This window comes from Gekko japonicus, unplaced genomic scaffold (genome assembly GCF_001447785.1).
Source record: "Gekko japonicus isolate JY-2015 unplaced genomic scaffold, Gekko_japonicus_V1.1 scaffold1269, whole genome shotgun sequence".
NCBI lineage: Eukaryota > Metazoa > Chordata > Lepidosauria > Squamata > Gekkonidae > Gekko > Gekko japonicus.
The window spans coordinates 354645-380985 of NW_015168686.1; the positions used below are offsets into that span (position 1 = coordinate 354645).

General features: G+C 41.9%; 1 protein-coding gene across 1 annotated transcript in view; it reads left to right on the plus strand.

Annotated features, from left to right (window-relative positions):
* The window catches only part of PTCHD1 (patched domain containing 1), a 75851-nt gene that overhangs the window by 24598 nt on the left and 24912 nt on the right, over window positions 1–26341 (plus strand). The window contains exon 2 of the mRNA XM_015415424.1: window positions 17749–18409. Coding sequence (XP_015270910.1) covers window positions 17749–18409 — 661 coding nt within the window. The remainder of the gene's footprint in view (window positions 1–17748; window positions 18410–26341) is intronic.

The window sequence follows — 26341 nt, forward strand, 5'->3', positions numbered from 1 at the left end:
CTGATTTGGTAGAGGCAGTGTTTAATTATATGCTCTGCTCCTTTTCTCTCCTTACACTCACCCCCTGCAGAGACAGCCTGGCATCACAGCCGGGGAGGGAAGGAGGCCTGCACTTCTTCCTCCTCATGATACCTGGCAGACTGTGGGGCATTCTATAAACACACCCTCTCCTTGAGGCCAACCTGCCATTCTGGAATGACCAGGACTGGGATGAGCAAGATTGCAGAAGGGGGAGAGGGAAGGGACTCATGTTCTACCAGGGAGGCTGTCTCCTGGCAAGCTGTGGTAAGCTTGTTTGCAATTTAGCTGGTCATTTGTGGCAAGCAAGAATATATTACCAGATAATGGAGAAAGGATGTTTTAATCAATAGTTGGAGTTGTTTCTTCTTCCTTTTAGGGATTCTATATGCTACAAGTAATGAAAAGAGGTATGTAAAGAAATGTTGATCTTTCTTGCAGGGAAGGAGGAATATTGGCTATTGCTCTTACATTGTAGTGTTTCTGATCGTGATTTGTAAACCTCCTTGAGCCATGAGGAAAAGCAGGATACATATGGACAGGCAGGCCAGCAACTTTCTGTGGGGAAGCTCTTTGGATGCCAAGCCTCTCTAGGTTGCCAGGGATGGGGACTGGAGTGCCAGAATCACGCCAGGCATTGACAGTGAAAACCACAAGTAACATCATGTGAAGCTCTAGAGTTTGTGGACCCCATTTAACCTCCTCCTTTCCTCCTGCTGGTGTTGGGGAATTTTGGCCTCTCCTCCCGGCTGAACCAGGTCCAGGACTGAGTGGTCAATCAGTATAAAAATATGCAGAAGCAGCTTGTAAAATGCAAAAGGAAAAAAATTATTTGCAGTCGCAAAGGAGAGCCCCAAAGACTGGAAGAGGTGCTCTCTGAACAAAAGCATGTGATGACCTTATATAGTCATAAGTAAACGTTGTTTTTGCAAAACATATTATAACAAGCAGTAAAGCATAGCAGTTGGTACCTTTTTTCTTTTCTTTTTTTTATTTTGGTCTTGCTAGGGTTGCCAGGTCCGAACGATAAGCCAGCAGGGTACTTACTGGGACACTCCAGGAGAGGGGAGGGAAGAAGCACACTGTGCCTACATCACTTCTGGGTGACGTAGACACATCAGTGGTGTTGGAGGTGACGCTGTGATTTTTGGACAGAACTTTGTGGGTTTGAAGCTAATTCTACCATAGAGTTTTGCCCCCAAACCAGAATGTTGCCTCTGATGTCATCAGTGTTCCTATGCCACTTCCGGGTGACGTAGGCACATCATGTTTGGGGTGGTAACTCTCCCCCGCCAGCCAGCTGGCCACCGCCAGAGTGGGAGTGCCGGAAACCGGGGGATTCCCCGTCTACTAGGTCTTGTGGTTTTCTTTTATTGTTCTTCGCACAATATTTTTGTACAAGAGAAACTAATAACACCAGTAACAGAGGAAATCATCTGTTCATTTCTCTTTCACTCAGCTAAAATTGCAAAGTCTTGTGCTGTTTATTTCTCATGCTAAGCAGAGTAAATGTGACTGTAATGTGAAAGGCATTATGGGCTCTCAGTCTGGCTCAGTTTGGATGAGACAAAGCTCTACACAGAGGCCTTCACACAGGCTTCCCCCTTCACCGGTGCTTCAGGTGCCAGCAGTCAACAAATAGGACTGCCAGGTGCTCTCCAGCTATAGTGAAAGCCATGGCAATTCTAATTCTAGGAAGTTCATCAGTTCTGTGGCTAATTTGCAAGTCAGGGTTATGAGTTGTTTTGTCTTGCTGCAGCTCAAGACAATGCTGCCAACTGGATTACCCTCCTTCTGAGAGCATGAAGAAAAGGATGGTTAGCCATGACAACTGCTTAAACGGAGGATAACAGCAGGTAGACAGGATCAGACCATTCTCCACCCTCATGAGCTCCATTCCTTGGAGCCAAGCTGGACAGCAAGCAGCAGGGACTGACTTTAAGAATTGGAGTTGGTCTTCCATCCCTATAGGCTACTATGAATACTGTGCTATAAAGTTTTTTTTTCAAAAAAGAGAACTATTAAAATATTTAAAAGGTCTTGAGGCAGCAGGAGAAAGGTTGCAGGCTTGACATGCATGGGAAATTATAGAAGTTGATATACAAATGCTAGAAGTCTCCAAGGTAAAATCAGGGAGTTAGAATGCTTGGTGTTGGGGGGAAATAGACATTGTGGGTATTTCAGAAACTTGGTGGGATGAGGAAAATCAGTGGGATACAGTGATTCCTGGTTATAAATTATATTGGAAGGATGAGGGGGAAGGGCTGGCAGTGGGGTGGCTCTGTATGTCAGAGAGGGTATACAGTTCAGTAAGATTGAGAGGGTAAGAGAATTGGATTTGCTTCTGGAAATGCTATGGGTCGAAATAGTGGGTCCAAAAGGAAGCTCAACACTGGGAGTTTGTTATCGCCTACCAGCTCAAAAGATAGAGGAGGATTATAAAATTATGAATGAATTAAAAATAGCGGCTAGATGTAATAACTGTATCATAATAGGTAATTTTAACTACCCACACATTGATTGGGTCAATATGTGTTCAAGTCAGGAAAAAGAGATTGAGTTTCTAGATGCTCTCAATGACTGTACTATGGAGCATATGGTCACAGAACCTACCAGGGAAGAGGCGATCCGGGATTTGGTCCTAAGTCGTGCCCAAGACCTAGTGAGAGATGTAAAAGTGATTGTACCACTTGGTAACAGTGACCATAATGTTACTGAGTTCAACATTTGTATAAATAGGGAGTTGCCCAGAAAGATCAACACAACCACTTTTAATTTTAAAAGGGGTAACTTCTCTGAAATGAGGGGACATGTGAGGAGGAAACTGAGAGGAAAAGTAGAAAGGGTCAAAACCATTGGGGAAGCTTGGAGACTATTTAAAACTACAATCCTAGAAGCTCAGAAAATATATATACCACAGGTTAGGAAAGGCACAAATAGGTATAGAAAAAAGGTCTGCATGCTTAACAAAGGGCACGATCACATGCACAAATAGCCGTGCCATAGGCGCAAATGCCGGGCAGATTTAAAGGACGTTATCAGACACGAACATCTGGGAAGCACCCTGCACCCATCGGCAACCCGTTTTGCTCTGCCACAAAAGCGGAGTAAAAAAGATACCAGGGAAAGTCCGGTAGCAAACAGGTTGCTACGGGCCATGGATGGACTTTCCCCTGTCTGATCACTGCAGCGCACTCTCACGGCGTCGAGATGGTCTGATCAGGCCATCCCGACTCCGTGCCGTTGTTTTTTCCCCCCTTCTCAGTATGCGCATCATCACAAACTCCATAGGGAGCCCTCAGTGCTGAGATGTGATTCATCGATTCCCCATTTAAGTGCATCGGGAACAAACGGCAAAAAAACCCCCGACTCATCCGCAGTTGCATTTGATCATGTAGTGGTGGGCTTCCCCCGCAGCTTCAAAAAACTGTGTAATCGCACAACTGCGGGTCAAATTCCTCCGGGGGAAATAGCCTCGCTTCTTCCCTGCATTATCTCGCACGTGTGACTGCCACCAAAGTAATGGAAGCTGTAAAAGGTAAGAAGGATTCTAAGTGGTGGAAAGCTAGTCTCAGTGAGGTTGATAAAAGGGAACACAGGCTGTGGCAAATAAAATGCAAGTCTGTGGTCAGGCAGGCAGAAAGGGAATATGAGGATAAAAGGTAAGAAGGATTCTAAGTGGTGGAAAGCTAGTCTCAGTGAGGTTGATAAAAGGGAACACAGGCTGTGGCAAATAAAATGCAAGTCTGTGGTCAGGCAGGCAGAAAGGGAATATGAGGAGCATATTGCAAAAAAACATAAAGACCAACAGTAAAGCTTTCTTCAAATACATTAGAAGCAGGAAACCAGCCAGGAAGGCAGTGGGGCCCTTGGATGGCCAAGGGGTAAAAGGAGTACTGAAGTATGATAGGGAAATGGCTGAGATGAATGCATTTTTTGCCTCTCTTCACTGTGGAAGATAAGAAGCGCTTGCCCACTCCAGAACTGCTGATTTCGGGAGGGGTGTTGAAAGACCTGAGTCAGATTGAGGTGATGAGAGAGGAGGTCCTACGACTGATAGACAACTTAAAGACAACTTAAAAACTGATAAATCACCAGGCCCAGATGGCATACATCCGAGAGTTCTGAAAGAACTCAGATGTGAACTTGTGGATCTCCTGGCAAAAATATGTAATTTTTCATTAAAATCTGCCTCCATTCCTGAGGACTGGAAGGTAGCTAATGTCACTATCATCTTTTAAAAGGGTTTTAGAGGAGATCCAGGAAATTACAGGCCAGTCAGTCTGTCGTCAATAATGGGTAAGTTGGTGGAAACTATTATTAAGGAAAGAATTAGTAGGCACATTGATAAACAAAAACTATTGAGGCAGACTCAGCATGGGTTCTGTAAGGAAAGATCTTGTCTCACTAATCTGTTAGTGTTCTTTGAGGGGGTGAACAAACATGTGGACAAGGGGGACCCAATAGATGTTGTTTTCCTTGACTTCCAGAAAGCTTTTGATAAAGTTCCTCATCAAAGGCTCCTAAGTAAGCTCAATAGTCATGGGATAAAAGTTGATGGGGTCCGAACTGGCAGAGACTGACCAAGAGAGAGATCTTGGAGTCGTGGTAGATAACTCACGAAAAATGTCGAGACAGTGTGCGACTGCCGGGGATTATTAGGAATTGAAAACAAATCAGCCAGTATCATAATGCCCCTGTATAAATCAATGGTGTGACCTCATTTGGACTACTGTGTACAGTTCTGGTCACCACACCTCAAAAAGGATATTATAGCATTAGAAAAAGGGCAGAAAAAGGCAACTAGAATGATAAAAGGGTTGGAACACTTTCCCTATGAAGAAAGGTTAAAGCGCTTGGGGCTCTTTAGCTTGGAGAAACAATGACTGAGGGGTGACATGATTGAGGTTTGCAAGATTATGAATGGGATAAAGCAGGTTGAGAAAGAAGTACTTTTCTCCCTTTCTCACAATACAAGAACTCGTGGGCACTCAATGAAATTGCTGAGCAGTCGGGTTAGAACAGATAAAAGGAAGTCTTTATTCAACCAAAGAGTGATTAACACATGGAATTCACTGCCACAGGAAGTGGTGGCGGCTACAAGCATGGACGGCTTCAAGAGGGAACTGGATAAACATATGGAGCAGAGGTCCATCAGTGGCTATTAGCCACATAGTATAGTTAGGAACTCTCAGTCTGGGGCAAGTGATACACTGTATTTTTGGTGCTTGGGGGGGTAACAGTGGAAGGGCTTCTAATGTCCTAGCCCCACTGATAGACCTCCTGATGGCACCTGGTATTTTTGGCCACTGTGTGACAGAGTGTTGGACTGGATAGGCCATTGGCCTGATCCAACATTGGCTTCTCTTATGTTCTTATTCTTTGGCACAACTGCATGATAAAGGCTGTAGAAATGTTACATGTTTCCCTCCCAAATCCATATTAATCCTTGTCAGTTAATTATCCTGGAGTGCACTTCCAGTCACTGATGCCCATTAGAGTAACCATCTTGTTGTTGAAAGATAAATGAGAAAGAAATGGATGATAACTTTTTACAGGTTTGAATGTTTGGTGAATATTGTGTGGCCTGAGGTGGGTTTTGGACATGTCAGTAACCCAGGCTGTATTAAAGAAGAACAAGAAGTGTTATTTTCTATACCCCCAGCTGTCAGGTACACACACTGGCACTCATGCTGGCACACTGGGGACCTGTTTTGGGAGCTCACATATTTTGGAGTCACCAATCATGCTTTTTTGTTGTTGTTGTTAGCTTTCACACACTGAATCAGACACACAAATGCAAAATCCCACCACTACCAGAACACACAGATCTCCTTATTCCCATCTGCTTGAAATCTTCTGTAATAGGAACAAGCCTCAACTGAGCAGGCTGTTATTACTACATATTCTTACAAATGAATATGACCACTGATCTTCCCCATATTAAGCCCTGAGAGCAGCAGCTTTTTAAAAGGAGCCCAATAAAAAGAGCTGAATGACCTCACGTCCCACGGGGAAGAGCTCACAGTGTTCTGTGTCACAGCAGACACTCCCAATTTAGACAGATGCACGGGATAATTATAGGAGGAAAACATCCCGTAACATTTTAGCATGACTCTAACTAGCTTTAGCTGCAAATCTTTTTGAAAGGCAGCTGTGTCAGTTGCTTAAAAAAAAATAAGCGTATAGAGAACATATAAAAGCAGTGTATTATTGCATATGTAGCTACAATGTCGAGAATATGTATTGCAAAGAACTGGAAGACGGATAGTAAGGAAGAGTTGATAAGCAAGCTTTTTGATGTAATAGAAATGGATAAATTAAACATGTTTTTGGCGGGAAAAACAGAAGATAAATTTAACCAGAAATGGCATAAGGCCATAAAATGGTACGAAGAAAAACTGTAATGTTGAACCCCCCAATTGTAAAACAAGGGGAGATATATGTATGTAGATAATTATGGAAATACTATAAATAAAACCTTTTTTAAAAAAAGCAGTGCTTATGAGGGTTTTGTAAGAAAGGTTGATTCTAGTTGGTGGGTGTGGACTCGTCCTTCACAGAATGGAGCCACAGGTCTGAATCCATCCACAGTAAGAAAACCAAAGGGCACCTGAGAAGGAGCTGTGGTTTTTACTGTTACCCCCTCCTACTGCAGCCCCCTCCCCTATGTTGCTCCTGAGGGTTCATTGACCTCTAGGAGCATATTTGGGGGGTGGCTCAGCAGGCTGAGAATCACTGAATCAGGAGGTGAGAATCATTTGAAAATTGCTGCCCCTCCTTAAGAAAATTTAAGGGCACTTGAGTTTTCTTAACTGCCTGGTTAAATATAACACAAAATCTCTAATATTCCTGTCTCTTCTACTATTTAGTCGAAAAGTTTGACTGTAATGGAGGTTTGCTGTACAGATTATTTTGTATAATGATTATAGAATCATAGAATCACAGAGTTGGAAGGGGCCAAACAGACCATCCAGTCCAACCCCCTGCTCAGTGCAGGATCAGCCTAGCGCATCCCGGACAAGTGTTTGTCCAGCCGCTGCTTAAAGACTGCCAGTGAAGGGGAGCTCACCATCTCCCCTAGGCAGCTGATTCCACTGTTGCACAACTCTGACTGTAAAAAAGTTTTTCCTAATATCCAGCTGAAACCTTCTGACCCTTAATTTTAACCCCCTAACTTATTGAAAATGCAATTCAAAGTAACATCAAGTTAACCTAGCAAGTACATGACTAAAATAGTGGTTGGCAACTAGATAGGGCCATTGAAATAGCTGAGCTTACTACCTTGACTACATTTTGCCTGAGCTGAAAGGGAAATTGGGGAAATGCAGATCATATTTTTGGAAGCTTGCCCCTTTTTTCATGAATCTAGGAAGGGCTCTAAGACTAGGGTTGCCAACCCCCAGTTCCCAGTGAAGGCTTCAATCTGCTGCTGGCCAGCTGGGGGAGCCCCACTCCCAAACAGGGAATCATCGCACTGGGGACATCAGGGGTGATGCTTTAGTTTTTGGGCAAACTCTATGGTTCTGAGTTTTTCCCAAAAACTAGAGCATCACCCACCAACATCCCTGGCATAGTGACATCACTTCCTAGTGTCGTCATCGCAGTGTGCTTTGCTTGCAAGCAAGAAGATCCCGAAGTGGAGCCTGGATCCCCCCGCCAGCAGCCAGGTAGGACCTAGCAACCGTAACTAGGACTACTCCCCAGAAGGGCTTAGATTAGTGGTAGGCCAACTCTTGGATGAGCAGATTTGGCCCTTGGGATTCACACTGGGCAATGCAAAACTTCTCTTCCTAAAAAAGGCAGAGGCTTTGGTAGCAATAATAGCAGTTGAGAGAAAAGGATTTGATTTGTAACAAATTTGAAAAACATCTTAGGTATTTAAAAAAAAACCTTGTACATGTTTACTGCCTGTTTCAGGACAGGGAGGAAAGTGTGTGTCATCCTGGCAACTTGTAATGTTGTGCAATCCACACTACTGCTGTGTTTTAGTGAGATTGCAGTGTTCTTGTGTCTAAAGTTATTTATACTGAGAAAGCTCCTAAATTATGAGCAATGACTAAGCAGTGCCAGCCTCTCCCTCCCCTTTTTTGCATCTCAGTTAAGAGTTCCTTGTGCAGATTATACTTTTATCCCTTTAATCTTCCTTTCTGAGCTTTTTTCAAAAATCACTGTTTGTTGATGAAAATTATATGGGAAAAAATAAAACAAGCCAAGCTGCTTCGCTGCACCGTTTTCAAATCCAGCATTCCCATTTAACAATTCTCTGTCGATTAAATGTGCACTAATGCTGCCCCAATTAAGCATCTTTCACTGTCATTAAACTAAAAAGTTTCTCGGGGAATTCTTTTAATATACTGTGTCCAAATGAATTAGCATGTAATATAGTAACTCACATTTATAACACCTTTCATGTTTTGTATCAGACAAAGAAACAGGCATTGAAACAAATTACTTTAAAATGAATTATTTAGACTGAAATAATAAAGGGGGATTCAATTTTCACAATGGAAAGACTTGGGAGGGGAGCAGAGATAACCTTTCAGGTCCAAAGGCTACTGGGCCTTTTCTCATCATCATGAGTCAGCAGGTGTTGGAAGTTCTACCATTTTGCCACAATAGGCAGTGTTACAGAGCTGCAAACACTTCCAAAGAGAGAGAAGCAGCAACCATCGATGCACCTATGGTGGCCACCTGTTCATTTTTCACCTGAACAGTTTTGAAAATGAAGATCTATTTCTGGTCCAAGCTTAGCAGCTTCAAATCCAGGAACAGCTTGAGAAGGGTTTATATTTGTGCACATCTGCACTGCTTAGAAGCCCTGGGGAGAAGAGAGAAAGATGGCTGAGGGGAAAGGGAACAGATTGGTGTCATCCTTCCCAACCTGCCACAAGGGTTCAAGCTGCTCTGCTTGGCAATGTAGATCAGTGGTCAAAGACAGAATAGGTTAGACCATGCCAGTAGAAGCTCTGGGTGAATCAAATAACAGCACCAAAGGGTGGAAATAGAACAAGGAAACTGCCACAAACAATCCAGTCTTTCCCTGGCCATGCTTAATTTTCCTTCAGGATCAGCTAAGAATATAAGAGGAGTGCCTACTTGGCTCTGCATTTGGTGGGCAACACTGGAAGATTAGCAGCGAGGCATGAAGGCAACAGCCCTTATCTGGGTCCCAGGCATGTGGCTTCAGTGATCTACAGACTTGGGGGTTCCATTTAGATAGCATGGCTAATATCTGTCAACAGGCCTGTCCTCTGTGAATTTTAAAAGGGTCTGCTGTGTGGTACTATATGTAAAGTGTGTACCAAAACCTAATAGCTGGCCGAGTTCAGTCTGGCAATTTGAAGTGTTGGGGAGTAGTGGCAAAGAAGACCCAGAATGGCTTGGTCGTGGTATTCCCATTCACACTGCAGCGAATGAAGTGGGAGGATACCGTGGAGGATGCGCAAGAGAGCATTCGCACTGTTGGCCCGACCCTGGTGGGCTGTTAGCAGCTGTTTCTGTGCTCCGCTGCATGTGCCTATGCGCATGGGCACCTGCCGCGCAAACAGCCAGCGCCTCTTATCAACGACTGCGCGTTGTTCCCACCTTAGCAGCGCTTGTGTTCACACTCAGGGAACTGGAATCAACCCGCCCTACACACGGTTTGCTACCACTTTCACCTGTTACTTTTTAAACTCGGGAGGGAAGCGGCACAAGATGGCTTGAGTACGGCTGGGGGATGCCTGAAAGATGTGCCTGTGTGAACCCGCCCCTTTAATCCACTACTGAAACGCTCCTGAAACGTTTGACTGCCAGGCCAAACTGCCAGTCTGAACTCGGCCGTTGTTTCTATAACAGAAAAGCAACATCAAAAGAGGGTGATTTTTATTGGGAAAATAATCACAGGGAGGAATGGGAAGGGAAGTGCATCGTTATCACCTTTGGGGTATTTTTCTCTTGCAAATTTGCTGTTTAAGCTACTTTTCCCTCTGAAAGTTTATTTTTAGTCTAAAATCTAGACTGGTAGTTGGAAGAAGATGTTCTGTAAAAATAATATTGGGCAAAGCTTGTTCTTACAAAATATCACAGAAACTATAGGAGCAACACATGACCACTTGGTTGTGATAGATTCCCCCTATCTATTCCTTTTAACTGTTCCTCATTCTGAAGCTCTTCCTGCTTAGTTATTTCTTTATCCTCACATTTTTACGTTGTGTAAAATCTTCTGTTTCTACTTGATAAATCGTATAATGAAACCAATAGAATGGAATTGTATACATTTAATGGCTTGGATCCAGTAATCCACTAGTAGAATCTTGCACTTCTGCAAGATCTTGTGCAACACCTAGTGTTTTCTTCCTTGTATGTTATAATGGCCAGAAATTGGTGGCACATGGTGGCACAAGCAGAAATGCAAGCAGGGATACAGTAAGACTGACAGCACAAGCGGCGACTATGGTCTTTTCTTTGCATTTCTGTTTGCTCAAGAATCCTTGTATAAGCAAAATATTGCAGTGGTAACCATGTTTGTTAGCTACAGCAAAATGTAAGCAGGAGTCTTGTGGCACCTTAAATAGCACATTATTCTAGTGGTGTATATTTAATATATATTATAAACTACTCAAGATGCACAAAATACATAAGCAATAAATGACTCTTTTAAGTTATCTCAAAGCAGAACCTATGTTAAATTGTATTAGGACATCACAGCAGGATCCATGTTCTCAAATTATCCTGCTTCCCTTCTCCCAACCCAATCTTCCTCCCTAAAATATATAAGCACAATGGTTTAGCACATCCAGTGCAATATGAAAAACACAGCAGTGTTAAAAAGTATTGGCAGCTTTAAGGGGCTTAGGGTCAGAATTGCTGCAATATTTATATATTTTATTAAAACATTTGTACCCTGCCTTTCCTCACGGAAAGGTGTGTGTTGCCCTGCAAGGCACTTAATGTGCTCTTATGGAAAGAAATGGACTGTGCAAAGGTACACTTGAGGGACTGTACTGCATGGTGACCCAATATTATGCCTGGTGAGACTGCACACCTGAGAGAAGAAAACCTTCCTTTTGCGTTGCTGTTTCAGTGGTTCTTCAAGGTTACCTGCCCTCTTACCTATTGTGAGATGGACCAGTTCCCTAGCCTGCATAACACCATGCCATGCCAAGGCACAAGAGCTCCAAACGCCATTAGGAGCTCCTTCTGACACATGCAACCCCCTTCCCCCTCCTCCATCGACCTGCAAAGCTGCACGTAACCAAGAGGCTCTACACACGGTTGCTTGACAACTAATCGCTCGCCCATCAATGACCCCGCTAGGACTATCAAGAAACAATAGCCCTAGCCCGATGACTCATTTCCTCTTCATCCAGGTGCCAGTCCCCAGTCTAAGTTACTAGTTCTCAATATTGACCGCTCCCTAGCTCCCCTCCCCTTTTCCTCCTACCCAATAATATGTCTTCAGGGATAGACTAACAGGAGGTGTGACAAGGGGATGTGGCCACATGGTCTCTCTCTCTCTACTACGACCCCTTACGTCCAGCTTGCTATCCCAATACCCTCCCTCCATCTTTGACTCTTGGTCAGCAGCAAGAGTCCCACGTGTTTCTGCCAGTTCAGAACATGTTCCTTATATCTAATTCTTCTCCTCCTTTCTTCCATTGGAACAATTCAATCAACAAGGACAGGTAACTGTTGCCCAAACAATGAATATCCTGCTAATGCGAATGTGCTTATTATCTATCTTTATTTTCCTAGACTCTGTATAACACAGTGTTTGTGTATTGTTTGAATGATAAGTATCTTACAGTAAAAGACATCAATTTATACTTAATACAGTCTCCATGTCTCTTACTGGTAACTACTGGAAAGGTGGGACCTCTGTATACAACGGTGTTTGCTCCCTAATTTGCCTATTGCCAATTAATAATCATAACTCCCCCATATTAATTAAGAAATTAAGGCAATTTGGCTTACATGTGGTTCAAGATAAGAAAGTGTTGTTAATTCCAAAAGAAGGAACATGTAAAAGGTTCCTCATTTTAAAGAGTGTAGAAAGAGTTAAGAAATGGTGAACAATTAAGCTTGATATACACTGTGGAGGGACTTATAATGTATATAAATGAAGATATTGATATACTGACAACTGTCAATAAGATCAAAGTGGGTTTTCTAAATAAGCAATTGGTGGGCTCCACACTTTCTAAAGTTAATTTTTCATATTTGGCTTTTTAACTGTCTTCATTTGCAAAGATGGCTCCTGCACTCTTAAGAAGCACCCAAACCTTAATATTCTATGGTTTCCTTATTGATTGTTTAAAGTCTTTCCATAGCCCAACATATGACATTTTAGCTGGAATATCCAAAGGTAAAAGCGCACTGTGTTTGTAAAGGGAATTGAAGTATCAAAGCAATTTAAAAACACCAGAGCAGAATCAAAGTCAATACAATTTATAGCCTTGTTATGTATTTTGACAACCATCTTCCAAACATAGTGGGAATATATGGTTCTATGTGTGATAGCATGTTTTTAATTTTCCACATTTGGGTTCAGAGATTTCATTAATTTGGCAGAACTTCACTAACATAATGCATCAGCAGTTTGTCATATCCATACCCAGATGAGACTGGCATAAACCAGAATATTGTCCCATCCTTCTTTCTCCAATAGCTTGTCCAAATCATTTCTCCAGGCCTTAGCAGGATAAGAAATTTTATTAGATGCAAACAAGAGCAACATTTGTAGCTTTGCTAGAGAGGCAGATGAGTACACTAAATTAAAGATTCAAACAGCTGCAAATGCCAAAGTGCATTTCTCAAAATATATCCCTGTACTATAAAATGCCATTTATCAAACACTTTAACTGAGCTCTCCAAAAATGAAATCAATTTGTATATAAACCTTGGCTTTCCTCCAATTGCTAAGGATTTAGGGCAGCCCCTTTCAGCTTTTTTGAGGTAGTAGTTAACTAGAGACCAACTTGAGGCAATACATTTCCAACTGAGTAGAGTACTTACAATCCAAAGTGAAGACTCAGAAAAGCCATGTTTAAAATTGCATACAGCACTATCCAATTGATAATCTCCCAAGAGTACTCAATTTGAACCTATTGTCTGTCATCTGTCTTTGTTAATCCAGTGAACACACACCACATCTGGGCAGCTGTAAAATAACATTCCAGACTTTGAACATCATTTGACAAAGGGCTTCTGCAAGGTTAAAACACTTTATTTGGGATTTATGTCCAAATGAGGCAACCTGTCTGAATCAACATCTGCCACTGGAATCAACATTTTCTAATGTAAATAAGGGATGAGGGAGCATTCCTACACCAGAATCCAGGCTAGAATTCCTAGGGGTTAAAGCATTTCTGGCTCATCTCCTGGGCTCACTGCTTTCCAGTGCATTTTGACCCAAACCAGAAATACCAGTGAGCCCCGCACTGCAAGGTTAGGGTAATGTTCATCCCTCCCTATCTCAGAACATGAGGGTTTTTTAAAAACTTTAGTTTAAGAGTGAGGGGAACAGGGTTTGGTTAACTATCAGATACAGTGAGAGTTTAACACAACTGAGGGACATGCTAGATGACACAAACATACGAATACCTGTCAATCTCACATGTAGACTAGTAGGTACGTTTATATGTTTTGTGAAACTCTCCATGCTTTTCAGTCTCACTGGACTTCTCTGGACTCACTACAGAGATACAGAGATTCATCAGATTCACCAGTACTACTTTTTTTAAAAAAATAGTGCCTTGGATTCAGTGGTAAATTCCACTGATATGAGGGGCTTTCTGCAGCAGACTGCAGCTTTCTTGCCTCTACATTTCCACAACAGCCCCTTGAAATGATGTTCCTGGAACACAGAGGACCACCTAGGAACAGCATGAAGTCCAATTGCAGTCACAGGTCTGTAATGGAAGGGATGAATGGACACAAATGGCCCATGGAAATCCTACACCGGATCCAACCCATTACTTACACTTCAGTTTTGGTCTGCATATACGATCTTTTTTGAAAAAGAAGCTTTGGTGATATTGATAACAATTCCCTGCAACCTTTGACAGTTCAAAGAAGTCTGTTAAAACTTACCAGTTTCATCAGGTTTCTTGCACAAGCTGAAGAAGAGAGGGACTGTTCTTGTCAATGTAACCAGTGTTTTCTAAAAAGAAAATATTTCCTTTTACTGCCACATTGGTTTATACATATGCCCTCTTTATAAAAAAAGCTGACCCTTCCTTAGAGTACATTCTCCACATTGTACACTTTGCACATGCCACACTGGGTGGCCTACCCGTCTACTCAACAGTCTCAGATGCAAGCAGAAGGGTGATCATGGAGTGAATAGATCACATTAATGACAGAGCTATGGAGATGAATGAAGGATGATTAAAGGGCAGTTTCTGCCTTCTAAACAGACTCCTGACCCATCTGGCTGTTGGTCAACTTTCCAGAAATGTCTGTTGTGGTGGAGGGGAAATCATTGTCTATGGATATTGTGGCTAAGAGTCACTGAATCCAACCCCATGAGAGACCTTCATATTGATAATAGTCACTATTCCAGATAACAACAGTAATAGTACATCTGCCAGGTTTACTATTCTTTTCAAAGGATGAGGGAATGTCTTATTAATTTGCTCATTGGTGCCAAGTTCAGGTGTAGTTTTACCAGTTTATTGTTTCCAGCTGGTGATCTTCCACCACTGTGCTTGCATTTCCACCACCACAGATGTTCACAGCAGGAAGAAAAGTGGGGATATGATGTAACTTTTGGGTTATCCTCTAAGAATCTGTCTAATCTCTAGTTTTTACCTCAGAGATTGGGGTTTCCTAGCATGCCACCTGGAGTTGATGTCTGCCATTTCACTGTCAATAACATTGGAATCAGGAATTGTGTCAGGGAGGCAGCAGAGCAGGGAAGGAGGGAGGGAGAGGAAACACGCCTCAGTCCCCTTTTGGCCCATGGTGCATCAGCCCTTTTTTAAAGGACCGTTACTTTCTGTTGGGCAGAAAACCTGGCCTGATGTGCGGCAGACCAACGGGTTGGGATGTCCTTCCTCTCCCCCCCCCCATTTCTTGCTAACCGAAGGGGTAGAGAGGAACTTCAAAAGTTATCATTTCAATTTCCTTCAGAAAGGGCCTGACTACTGTTTTCACAAAATTGGGAGTATTGTTCTGATATTAATTAAAATGGAAATTTTCCCAGATACAACTTACTGGAATGATAACAGTACTCCCAATATCTAATAAAAGTTATAATCATGCTCTCCCTGACTTTCCAATGTGGAAATAAAATGATCACTTTTGAATTGCACATGGCTAACAGGGACCATGAATGACTGATTCCGTATATGCTTTCAGAGGTTCACAGTCTCCAATTCCAGTATAAATATTAATTATACAGGTTGTGCTTCAAAAAGGGATATGCTGCAAACAAAGAGTTGTGAGGGAAATTATTCCAGCACTGAGCAGGCCATGGCATTACTGTGATAACCTTTTCTGGCATACATCTATTTTTTTTTACCCCCAAGCAGAGCCTAAATTCTAGTATTACCTACTGCTCTAACCTCCCCAATACAGAAACTGCTGGGAGATAATGACTTAATTTGTATTATCTGATGTAGTCACACCAGTGAGAAGAGTCATTGGCACTGGGTTGTATTTATTTATTTAAACATTTTACCAGACTCACAATGGTGGTTTTAAGAGCTCCTTTAACAAAAAAAACCCCTGCTATACATGGTACGTTCAAAATGTTCTGGGGATTCTCCCTTCATCTCTGTTTAAGGAACTCTTAGATGTAGCCTTACCTGGTTCTGTATCTTTTCGAGCCTTTATGAATGCTCCACTGTTCTGTTCCGTGTACTGTGGTCTGTGCCGTCCAGCTACCTTGTTCTGGATTTCCTCCTCCCTGTGTCCTTCTCTCCAAGGTACTTAGGGTGAGCCCAACCACAGTTCTTTCTTGGACCTTACTTAGTTTTTAAAAATGTTTTTATCCCACCCCAACAAAGCTGGAGACAGCTTTGAAGAAAGCAAACAATAACAACAGTTTAAAACACAATTTAAATGGTGATTTTGTAAATAATAATTACTAATAGTGTGCCTAGAGTAGTATGATACAAAATCAGAAATGGTAGGCTGTGGATTTTCATCAGACTCTGGTATTTTAAGCAGAACACAACAATCCAAGAGCTAGACCCAATATTGCTATTAGCTGTCCACGGTATCATAATCTACTGAAAGGTCTATGGTTATCAAGAAACAAGTTCTTCTGGAGATCTAGCTCCTGTTTATAAAGCAAGGCCATCTCAATCCCATAACTAGGCCAGAAGCTTAATTGATATGGGTCAAGGAAGAACACCGTGGCTGTGCCACCATGTGGTCTGTTAGCTTCCCTGAAAATGGAAAATGTGAATCAGGATACAAGCTGGTTCAGGTGTTTCTTTTAAAAAAGGTTTATTCAGAACATACAGATAATTGCTTCCTTCCTTGCTAGAGAGGAGAGGAAGCATATATATTCAGGATGGTATTGTGAAGAAAAAGCTCCTGTTTATTCGCTTATTTAAAAATTGCAGGTAGCCACACTATTCCAAAGAAAATGGAAAAAGACAAGCCACATAATACCTGTTATTAGTACCCACCTTAGTACCCCAGACCAGTGTAGAAGGTTTTGAACTTTTGAGAACTCATTGTTGGAGTAGAGGTTAAAGGGGAGGACATACTTCATCACCTAGTTTTACATCTTTTTATCTGTGTGGTTTAGTGGTTAAGATCAGTAGACTGATCTGGAGGGCTGGGCTTGATTCCCTGCTCCTCCACATGAAGCCTGGTGGTTGACCTTGGGCCAGTCACAGTTCCCTCAGAACTTTCTCAGCCCCACCTGCCTCACATGGTGACTGTTGTGGGGAGAGGAGGGGAAGGAGAGTGTAAGCCGCTTTGAAACTCCTTAAGGTAGAGAAAAGTGGGGTATTAAAAAAAACACTTATTCATTTATTTATATTCCAATTTTCTCCCCAGTGGGGTCCTGAAAAGGCTAACAATACAAAGAAAAAAATACCACAGAAACAAACAGGAAAAGGAGTGGGAAGACTTCTGGCAGCCTAGCAGGTGCTCTCTCTGCTAGATGCATTTTCTGCCCAACTCTAGACTAAGAGCCAAAGGACACGGGTTCATTGTCTCTTGACATTCGTCTTGCACTTCTGAGCATGTGCAGGCTTTGAGTACATGTGTGCAGAAAGAAGAATGAACTCAGCAAGATGCTGTTTCAGCTGCTGGTAGGTAGCTGGATCTCCCCTCATACATCCACTGTCAAGAGGAACATAGAATGTCCTGCAGATTTTAATAATGCAACTAATCTAAATGATGTTCATAATTTTGACATTTTATGATAAAGTTTCTGTTATGTGCTTCATCCATAACAACCCTTTTGTTTGTAGTAAAGAACTTGCAAACTGGCAAGCTATATAGGGGTGTGTGTTTTTTGTTTTGTTTTGCATTATGTGTGTGAGAGAAATCAATCAACTGGTACATAAATTTCTATATGCCAGAATCTAATTAAGTTGTTAGGAACAGTGTAGGGGGATGATAACAAATTTGTAATACATGTATTCCATTTTTCATCAGGTACTTATGATTACTGCTTGTGTTATTAAAACCTGCTCGTTAAGGTAGACAAAGCTGCTGATATAATACAAGTTTATCTGATAAATAATGTGTGTGTGTGTGTGTGTTTTTCCTCCCTTGTAGTTGCACTCTGCTGTGACCAGGATCCAAGTGCAAAGACCTGGTTTCAATTACACATTTGCCCATATCTGCATCCTAAATAATGACAAGTCTTGCATAGTGGATGATATCGTGCATGTCCTGAAGGAACTGAAGGCTGCTCGCTTGTCTAATCAAACTAATTTTGCTATCACGTATCCCATCACGCACTTAAAGGATGGCAGGGAAGTGTACAATGGGCATCAGCTTGGTGGTGTCACTGTGCACAGCAAAGACCGGGTGAAATCTGCAGAAGCTGTTCAGCTCACCTACTACTTGCAGGCAATCAACTCCCTCAACGACATGGTGGCAGAAAAATGGGAATCCAATTTTTGCGACACTGTCCAGCTTTTCCAGAAATCCAACCCAAACGTCACAATGTATCCCTTCACATCCTCTTCTCTTCAAGAGGACTTCCAGAAGACAAGCAGGGTATCAGACCGTTACTTGACCACAAGCTTGGTCCTTGTGGTCACATTGGCCATGCTCTGCTGTTCCATGCAAGATTGTGTCCGCAGCAAACCCTGGCTTGGCCTCCTTGGGTTGTTAACAGTGAGCTTGGCCACTTTGACTGCAGCTGGAATCATTAATCTGACTGGTGGGAAATACAATTCTACCTTCTTGGGAATTCCCTTCATCGTGTTAGGTAACTATGTTTTACTCTATTATTAGTGTGAATGTGTCTGAAATACTTCATTTGTCTGAGACATTAACTGAGCCTAAGGCTAGCAAGAAGTCAAAGGAAGGGGCATTTGGGCAAAGTGATCTGGGTGAACCACAGTTCATTTAAGCATCAGTTCTGTTCAGTTTCAAAATTAAGGAGGTGGTCATGTTTGCTTTCCAGCCAACAGTTTCCCAGAACTCTCAGTCAGCCTTACACTGCAAACTGAACATCAGTTCCCCAGATCCACATAATATTATCATTTATACTTCACATGGAATGGAATTTCTCTCTGTCTGGTTAAGCTGTTCCATAGCATAATTCTGTCTGCCTTTATGATATGTAAAATGCATGGGTTAGCATGGGGAATTAAGCCAGTGATGGAGAAAACTCAAGTGCGCACTTCTCGGTAGAAAAATTGCTTGGCTTTGGAACTTAGCTTTATAAAGGAATCTTGTACAGCTCATCTTTCTGAAATTAAGATGTCAGTGAATAAGAGGAGTAACATAGTCTTTCCATTTGCATTATACGCAACATACTGTCATTCTATTCTTTGCCAAGTACACACTGTTTTTTACCACTGGATTTTATTTTAATCAAATTTGCTTAGGGATCTGTAGTAAGTAGCCCTGGTTTGATTGGATTTACTCTTTATCTCTGCTCAGCCTAACTGGAGGATATACTGCTGAACTAGAGATGTTTGCTTTCTAGCAAAGAAAAATAGTGTATCTGAGACCCTGTACCTTAAATGTAGCAACTAAGAGAATGACTCTGGCTCTTTGTAGGATTTATACCTCCTTAGAGATCTCGGGGAAAAGAAATCTCTATTTGTCTGTGCTTTTTGACTGTGCAGAGATCATAACATAGTAGGGATCATAAAAGAGGAAGGCAGTTAACTGGGCACGATTCAAAAGTATGTTCTTCTTGCACTGACATAGGTGGCATAAAGGTTGGATAGTGCAAGCAGTAACTACAATGTCAAATAATAACCAGTCTTTGTGAATTTGGTGACTCCAAAACATCCTATCGTTAACAGTCTTACTCAGGTCTTGCAAACTGAGTGCTATGGCTTCCTTGATAGAGTCAATCCATCTCATCTTGGATCTTCATCTTTTCCTGCTGCCTTCAACTTTTCTTAGCATTATTGTCTTTTTCAGTGACTCTTGTCTTCTCAGAATATGAAGAAGACAATAGCCTCAGTTTGGTCAGTTTAGCTTCTAGGGAGTATTCAGGCTTGATTTGATACAGAGCCCATTTACTTTCCTTTTGGCAGTCCATGGTATCTATAAAACTCTCTTCCAGCACCACATTTCAAATTAATCAACTTTCTTCCTATCAGCTTTATACTTTAACCAGAACTAAATAGATTGGGCAAAACAGTTTTTCCTCACATTTATGTTAGAAAATATTCACTGAAAGAATGAAATCTACAAGTCTGGGCATATCATAATAATTTAAATAGTGATTTTTTGGTACATGAAATGATAGCTGGATTAATGGATCAAGACATGTGTTGCCAGAGGTCAGCTATCCATGTTTTTAATTGACTGGCAATGAATACACTGTGATCTCACTTTTTAATGAGTTAAAATTAACTGTGTCAAGCCTTACTTAAACTTTTCATTGTTCCACAACAGATAGAAACACATTTTTTGTTCCCTCCAGGAATAAGTTTCAAGCAAGCAATTCAACTCTAAATAATTGTCAGAACAAAATTGCCCAGTTCGTTTGAATCCTTCCAGTGCTTTGCATGGCTTAATAAAAACTGACAAAAGCTAGACTGCAGAGTGAAAGACCCAAGCATAGCTGAGTCTAAAGAATCCTTAATGAGAATTAGTTCAGCCTGGGAGACAGCTTTATCTCAGCCAAAATATAACATTCTGTACTAGTCTCAAGAAATTACGTATTTACTAGAGATAAAATATCTGGCTGTTTGTTATAAATCAGTATGAAAAATACAACCCTCTTTACCTCTCGTACCCTGGCTTCAAACTGCGCTAGTTGTTGCTAGTCCTACACAAGTTTCTCCTCTTTTCCCTTTTGCCTCTCCATTCCCTCTCTAACCCTTTCTTGCCTGTTTTTCATAAGGCCTTTCTGTCTCTGTGGCCCATGTTAAAGTTCCCCTCAGCTAAATTGACCTATCTGTTCAGCAACTGTTTTTTCCAACATTATAGGACTGTTTTTGCAGTTAACCTGTAAAAAAAAATGCACAAGAGTTGGTTAAAAATATTCATTATGAGCCTACTAGATATGGTCAATTCAGCAAGCTTTGAGTAGACACTATAGAGTATAGACCATGATGACTGATGAAGGATCTTCCTTGACTTACCTATATTTCTATGGACTTTGTGGTCTGTTGCATACTAATGCAGGGCTCTCTCCTTGTCTTTTGTTTTGAAGGTTGGCACATTTTGAAGGATTGCACCTCGTATCTGTTTCTGATACAATATTCCTTTATTTCCCAGTGCAGAAAATTCCTGAGATTTGGGAGGTAATGATTGGGGAGGGTGGAGTTTAGTTAAGGGAGGGAGCTCAGTGGGGTGATGGCATAGAATCCACCTTCTGAAGCAGCGATTTCCTCCATTGGACTTGATCTTTGTAGTCTGGAGAATATTTTTAATTCTGAAGAACTCCAGGCCACACCTTGAGGTTGGTAACCTTATGTTCAGTGCTGTTTGTTAGATTTCCACATTTACCATGCTCTGAAAAGAGTTGCAGTGCTACTTTTCTCCTGTAGAGAAATGTGGCTCTTTGCCTTCATATGTGAACACAAAGACAACATATATCCCATTGAATCCTTGTGCCATATTATCTGCAAAGTTTACAAACCAGATCTGGCTTTCTCCAGAAAACAAGAAGTATGTGTCTTCAACTTGCAACCAACTCAGGGTGACCCAAGCCGTATGGTGTTCAAGGTGGAAGATGAGCAGAGGTGGTTTCCCATTGCTTTCCCCCGCATAGCAACCCCAGTCTTCCCTGGTGGTTTTCTGTCCAAGTATTGACTATGGCCAGCCCTGCTTAACTCCAAGTTCTGATGAGCTCAGGTGAGGCTGAGCTTTTCAGGCTGCCCCAGAAAGCAAGTCTAACCTTTATGTATGGATCAAAGCACATCTAGAGGATATTTGGTCATCTACCTGCTCATATAGTTATTGCTAGTAGTACTGGCTCTCACATCTAGGGTTGCCAGGTCCTGCCTCCTCCCCAGCGGGGGGCTTTGGAAGGTGTTCCTGAAGGGGCGGGGAGGTCCCCAACATGATGGCATCACTCAGAAGTGACATCATCACACCGGGGATGCACCTGAATCCCAAGCAGCTGAAATTCACCACTTGGAATTCAGGCACCTGCCCCCCTCTCCAAAAGCAATTAAAGGGTCCCTTTAAAGGCTTTTGGAGAGCAGGGGCTCACGGGCCTGAATCCCAAGGAGAAAATTCGCTGCTTGGAGTGCAGGTGTGTAGCCAGCAGCTGCCTCTCTCCTTCCCCTCCTGCCAAATTTAAAGGGCTCTCCAGCTGATCAGCGGGCCATGTGCTCCCGCTAATCAGCTGGAGGGTCCTTTAAATCTGGCAGGAGGGGAGGGAGAGGGGTGGCCACTGCTGGGTTTGGGGTTTTCCCCCTGCCAGCCAGCTGGCCAGCAGTGGGCAGGAGCCCCCAAAATCAGGGATCATTTAACAGTTTAAAATGACTTTGCTTAAGTCCTTTGGAAACTCCTACAAGCTGGACTGGACAGCACCAAGCTGGCTGGACCAGAAACTCCATGTAAGGAAGCTTCCTATTTTCATTACTTCTGTAGCATGTGGAATTGGCAAGGTGAGGAGTGGCACAGGCACCCAGAAACAGTAAGAGCAGGGTGGATAAAATCCTGAGTGCTCATCCACTGCAGAAAGTGATGTTGACACACCCAGGAACTTTTCACGCAGGTTCTTTTACTATTTTATCTCCTCAGGGAGGCATGCAGCATCAAGCACCACTGTTCCTAAGCAACCCTGGAATGCAGTACATGTTAATTGATTCCAGGATCCTGCTGCAATGTGGGAGGCAAAGGGTCTCCTCCTTTCACTCTGTGATTGCAGCAGGCTCACCGCACAGTGCCAAGGGAAGGTGGAACTCGCGTCTTTCAGCATGACACAGACAACTACCAATACTGCCTATCAGATGAATTGCATTTCTGCCAACCTGGCCTCACTCCTCCCTCTCCCAGCAGTGCTGACAGCTTGGATAACAGGCTGAGGGTCACCCCGTGCCCTTAATCTTGACAGGCAAATATGCTGTGCTGAAATAATCCCTCATTTGTATCTAGTGAGTTTTTCTGAAGGGGTACCTCCTTTACTGTTAGAACTTGCTACATCTGTCCCCTCAGACAGAAGAAAATCAAACAGAGAAATGTCTACATCCATGAAAAGAATGAGAGCGATCTCTTTGTTGGTGCTCTTGCATGGAGGAACAAGAGGAAGCCAATGAGAACAAAGCTTTCCTCCCATTCTAAATCCAGCATCTGGGAGTTTGGGTTTCTTCTGAAACAGCAAGTGCCTAATGCTTTGCCCCCACCCCCCCAATCATCCCCGCACCACATGTTATAAAACAAATCAGTTAAGGCAAGGCTTGTGACAATTGTTTCGCAAGGTATCACATGGCTACTGAAAATACTGATACTAGGCATGTAAGTCTAAACTATATTCTTTGTATTAAAAGAGAACATCCCCATAGATTTTCAGAAAGGACCAACAGCATGTTAAACTCCTTGAAATGGCCAAGGAAAATAAATCTGTATAAACATAACTGATTATTTATAACATGGCCCAGGAGGCCAAACATACATTAAATGCCCACATGTTTATATTTAGCTGCTTATTTGGAAGTGTGCTACAGTTAAACTAGGCATGGAATCCACCCTTCATAAAAATTAGTGACCTCAGATTTTATCCACTATCCTTCACCAACTGAATCTAGATCAGACATTCTGGCATGTTGAATAAAGTCCAAGTTAAGAGATACATCGGCTCTGATTATCCATTCAGCTGTTTTTCAAAAGATAACATTTGATCAGCCAAAATATTTTGCCACAAGTGTTCTGACTTTTAAAATGGTTAAGCTTCTATTTCCCCCCTCCCCACAAAAAATCTGTGAGATTAAATTTAATTCATATCAGGTATGCTTCTCTGAACTTCTTTTTCTTTCAGAAATGCTTTATTTCTCCAGTTCTTGTCCCATAGGTCTTCTTAGTTCAGAATATATTATCGTTCTCCAGTCCCCAGTTTCCCCTCCTATCACTCTGTTTAATAGTAAACTGGCTGGCCTCTGTGTGGATGATGAAATCTCGCACAATGGGGCCATCTACAGGCAAAGTGGGAGGTTCTACCTTCTCAGGGGGACTTGGCCAATTATGCAAAACATATGATTTTGTAATAGCCAAAAAGGCTGGGGGGGGGGGACTTGAAGACTGCCCAGTGTCCTGTAGATGACTAACTATGCTCCAGAAGAAATTGAAACTCAAGAGTCAGTTAAATGGAAAAAGGAGATGGAAGAACAGGAATACGTATGGGGTTTCCCCACAGTCCTCCAGCTTGTTTTTCTTATTACCATTCTTCTTTTCAACAAGACTGATTCTTGACCTTCACTCTGGGAACTCACTTGTCTCTTTTTGATTCAGGATCTGGGCTTCACTTTTTTTCCTGCTCAGTTTTTTTGATATTATATTGTCCATATAGTATTTGTTAACTGACTTTCAGCTTTCCTCAGCTCCCCTCATGCTCCCCCACCCCCAGTTCCGATGAAGGCTTGTTTATCCCTTCCCTTTCCCTTTCTGCCTTTAGTCCATTTGCTTTGCTTTCAATAGTCACAACAGAACCCATCCACTTTCTCAACCTGCAGTCTATTCTCTGCCTCCTGAGCTTCTCCAATCATTTCTCTGTACACAATCAGTACTTTTCTCCTGTCAGCTTTCTTGTTAATGTCACAGACCACTCCTGGAGAGATAAGCATTGCTTACCTTTCAGCTTGACAAGGTCCAAAGTGAGTGGCACAAAATTATTCATAGAGAGATTTAAAATGCTGCAAGTTTCTTTCCTTGACTACAAGTTGTTCTATCTCCATTGTTAGAGCCCCTGCAGACTGTTTTTTTAGTGCATAGAGAAGCATTTTGGGTGACCCAGGTATCTTTCCTCAATGTAATGCTTCTATTGCAAGGTGATAATTTTTCCTTAGCATCCAGATACTCATATTATGAAAGCTGGTTGCTAAGAAAAATAGGATTTACCTTCCAGCTGGTTATCAGAAGTCCTATGTAGACAGTGACATAAAATCACACTGTTTACAGTATGTATACATGAAACAAATACACCATCCTTACACCATTGTTATTTTTCCCCAGAAGAAAATTATGCCTGAACACAGTGAAAAATCTAAAGACAACTGCTTAAAATGTATTCTAGTTTCTTTGAGTGGCTGCCATTGCATCATATATCCCATGATCTACTGTGTATTTATATTTTTAAAGTCTCATAAGGTATTGCAGCAAAGGAGCTTAACATAGAAGATAGTTGCCAGTAAAATTACTTCAACTCCTTGCAGTAATGCCTTTTCAGACTTTTCTATATAATTGTTTTAGATATTTCGGTAAACTATGCTCTCCCCCACTTCTTTCCAGTGCTGCCTGCAGATTTACTGAAGGTTTTAAAAATAAAAGCCATGTCAATTATAGTGTTTTACTAACAGGGCAGTGAATTGGCAAAGCACTGAACAAGACATTTCCCTCAGTCTGTATCGTGCCCCTTGGGGACTGGATATAATACCATGAAGGGTTTGCAGAGGAATTGTGCAAAAAGAGAAAAAAACATGCTTTGGAGATTCTCCCTTTAGAGAATCATCTAGATAAGCCCTCAGTCGATTAAAATCTTATTTCTCCTGTAAACTAATTTAATACAAGCAGGACTGTCGGGAATCGTATGTGGGATGTGTGTGTTTGCAGACTAAAATTTATTTACATTTCTAATCTGCTTTCTTCCCAAGGCTCAGGGCATGCAGTAACAATATAAAACATCCAAAAATACACCACATCATTACAAGACAACACAGGCAGAATGACACAGGGACCTCAAGTAGTGCCATGTTCATCGTTCCTCATTAAAGCTTAGTTGCTCAAATCACAGTGGGGTTGTTGCCCATCCCTACAAGATTAAGCAAGATGACACAGTCTATGGATGGATCAACTGCCCTCAAGGCAATTGTATGTCCTTCCCAACAGGTGGATTCCCAGCTGGAATCCCAAAGCACTTCAGCCAGCGCAGATGCAGCCATGCATTCATTATACACAACCAATAAACATCATCACAAATTTATTTAGCAGGTAACTTTCTGTTCAGAAGAATATCTAGAACCCCTTCTTTGAATTTCAACTACATTTGAACATTTCATCTATCATATTGGATGCTTGGTTTAATTTTTCTCTTGGATTGCCATTATTTATATATGTATATCCACCAAATCTTAAGTTCCTGTTCTCCAGTGGTTTAGGAAGTTGTGTAAGACTAAATTGTACAGGATCAATTTAATATCTACAAATCGTAGTTATTTTTCTGTCACTGGAAGATACATACGCAACAGTGGAGGAGCTCTTTTGTCTTGTTATTTAGTGTGACATTAGATTTGTAAACTAGACTGAGTTCTATATTTCAGGATTAAAAGAGGTTGTCCTCAGGATATTTGGACTAGTTTTACTGGTGAGTGGGCTGCTGAATACACTAGTATGTGATGTGAAAGGCCTCCTTCTGCCTGAGACCCTGGAGGGCCACTGCCAGTCTGAGTAAACAGTACTGATTTCAATGGACCAAGGATCTGGTACAGTATAAGACAGCTTCATGTGTTCAAAATAGCTTAATCTATATTAGCCACAATGTTTTCTAATTTCTGTTCTAAATTCCTGC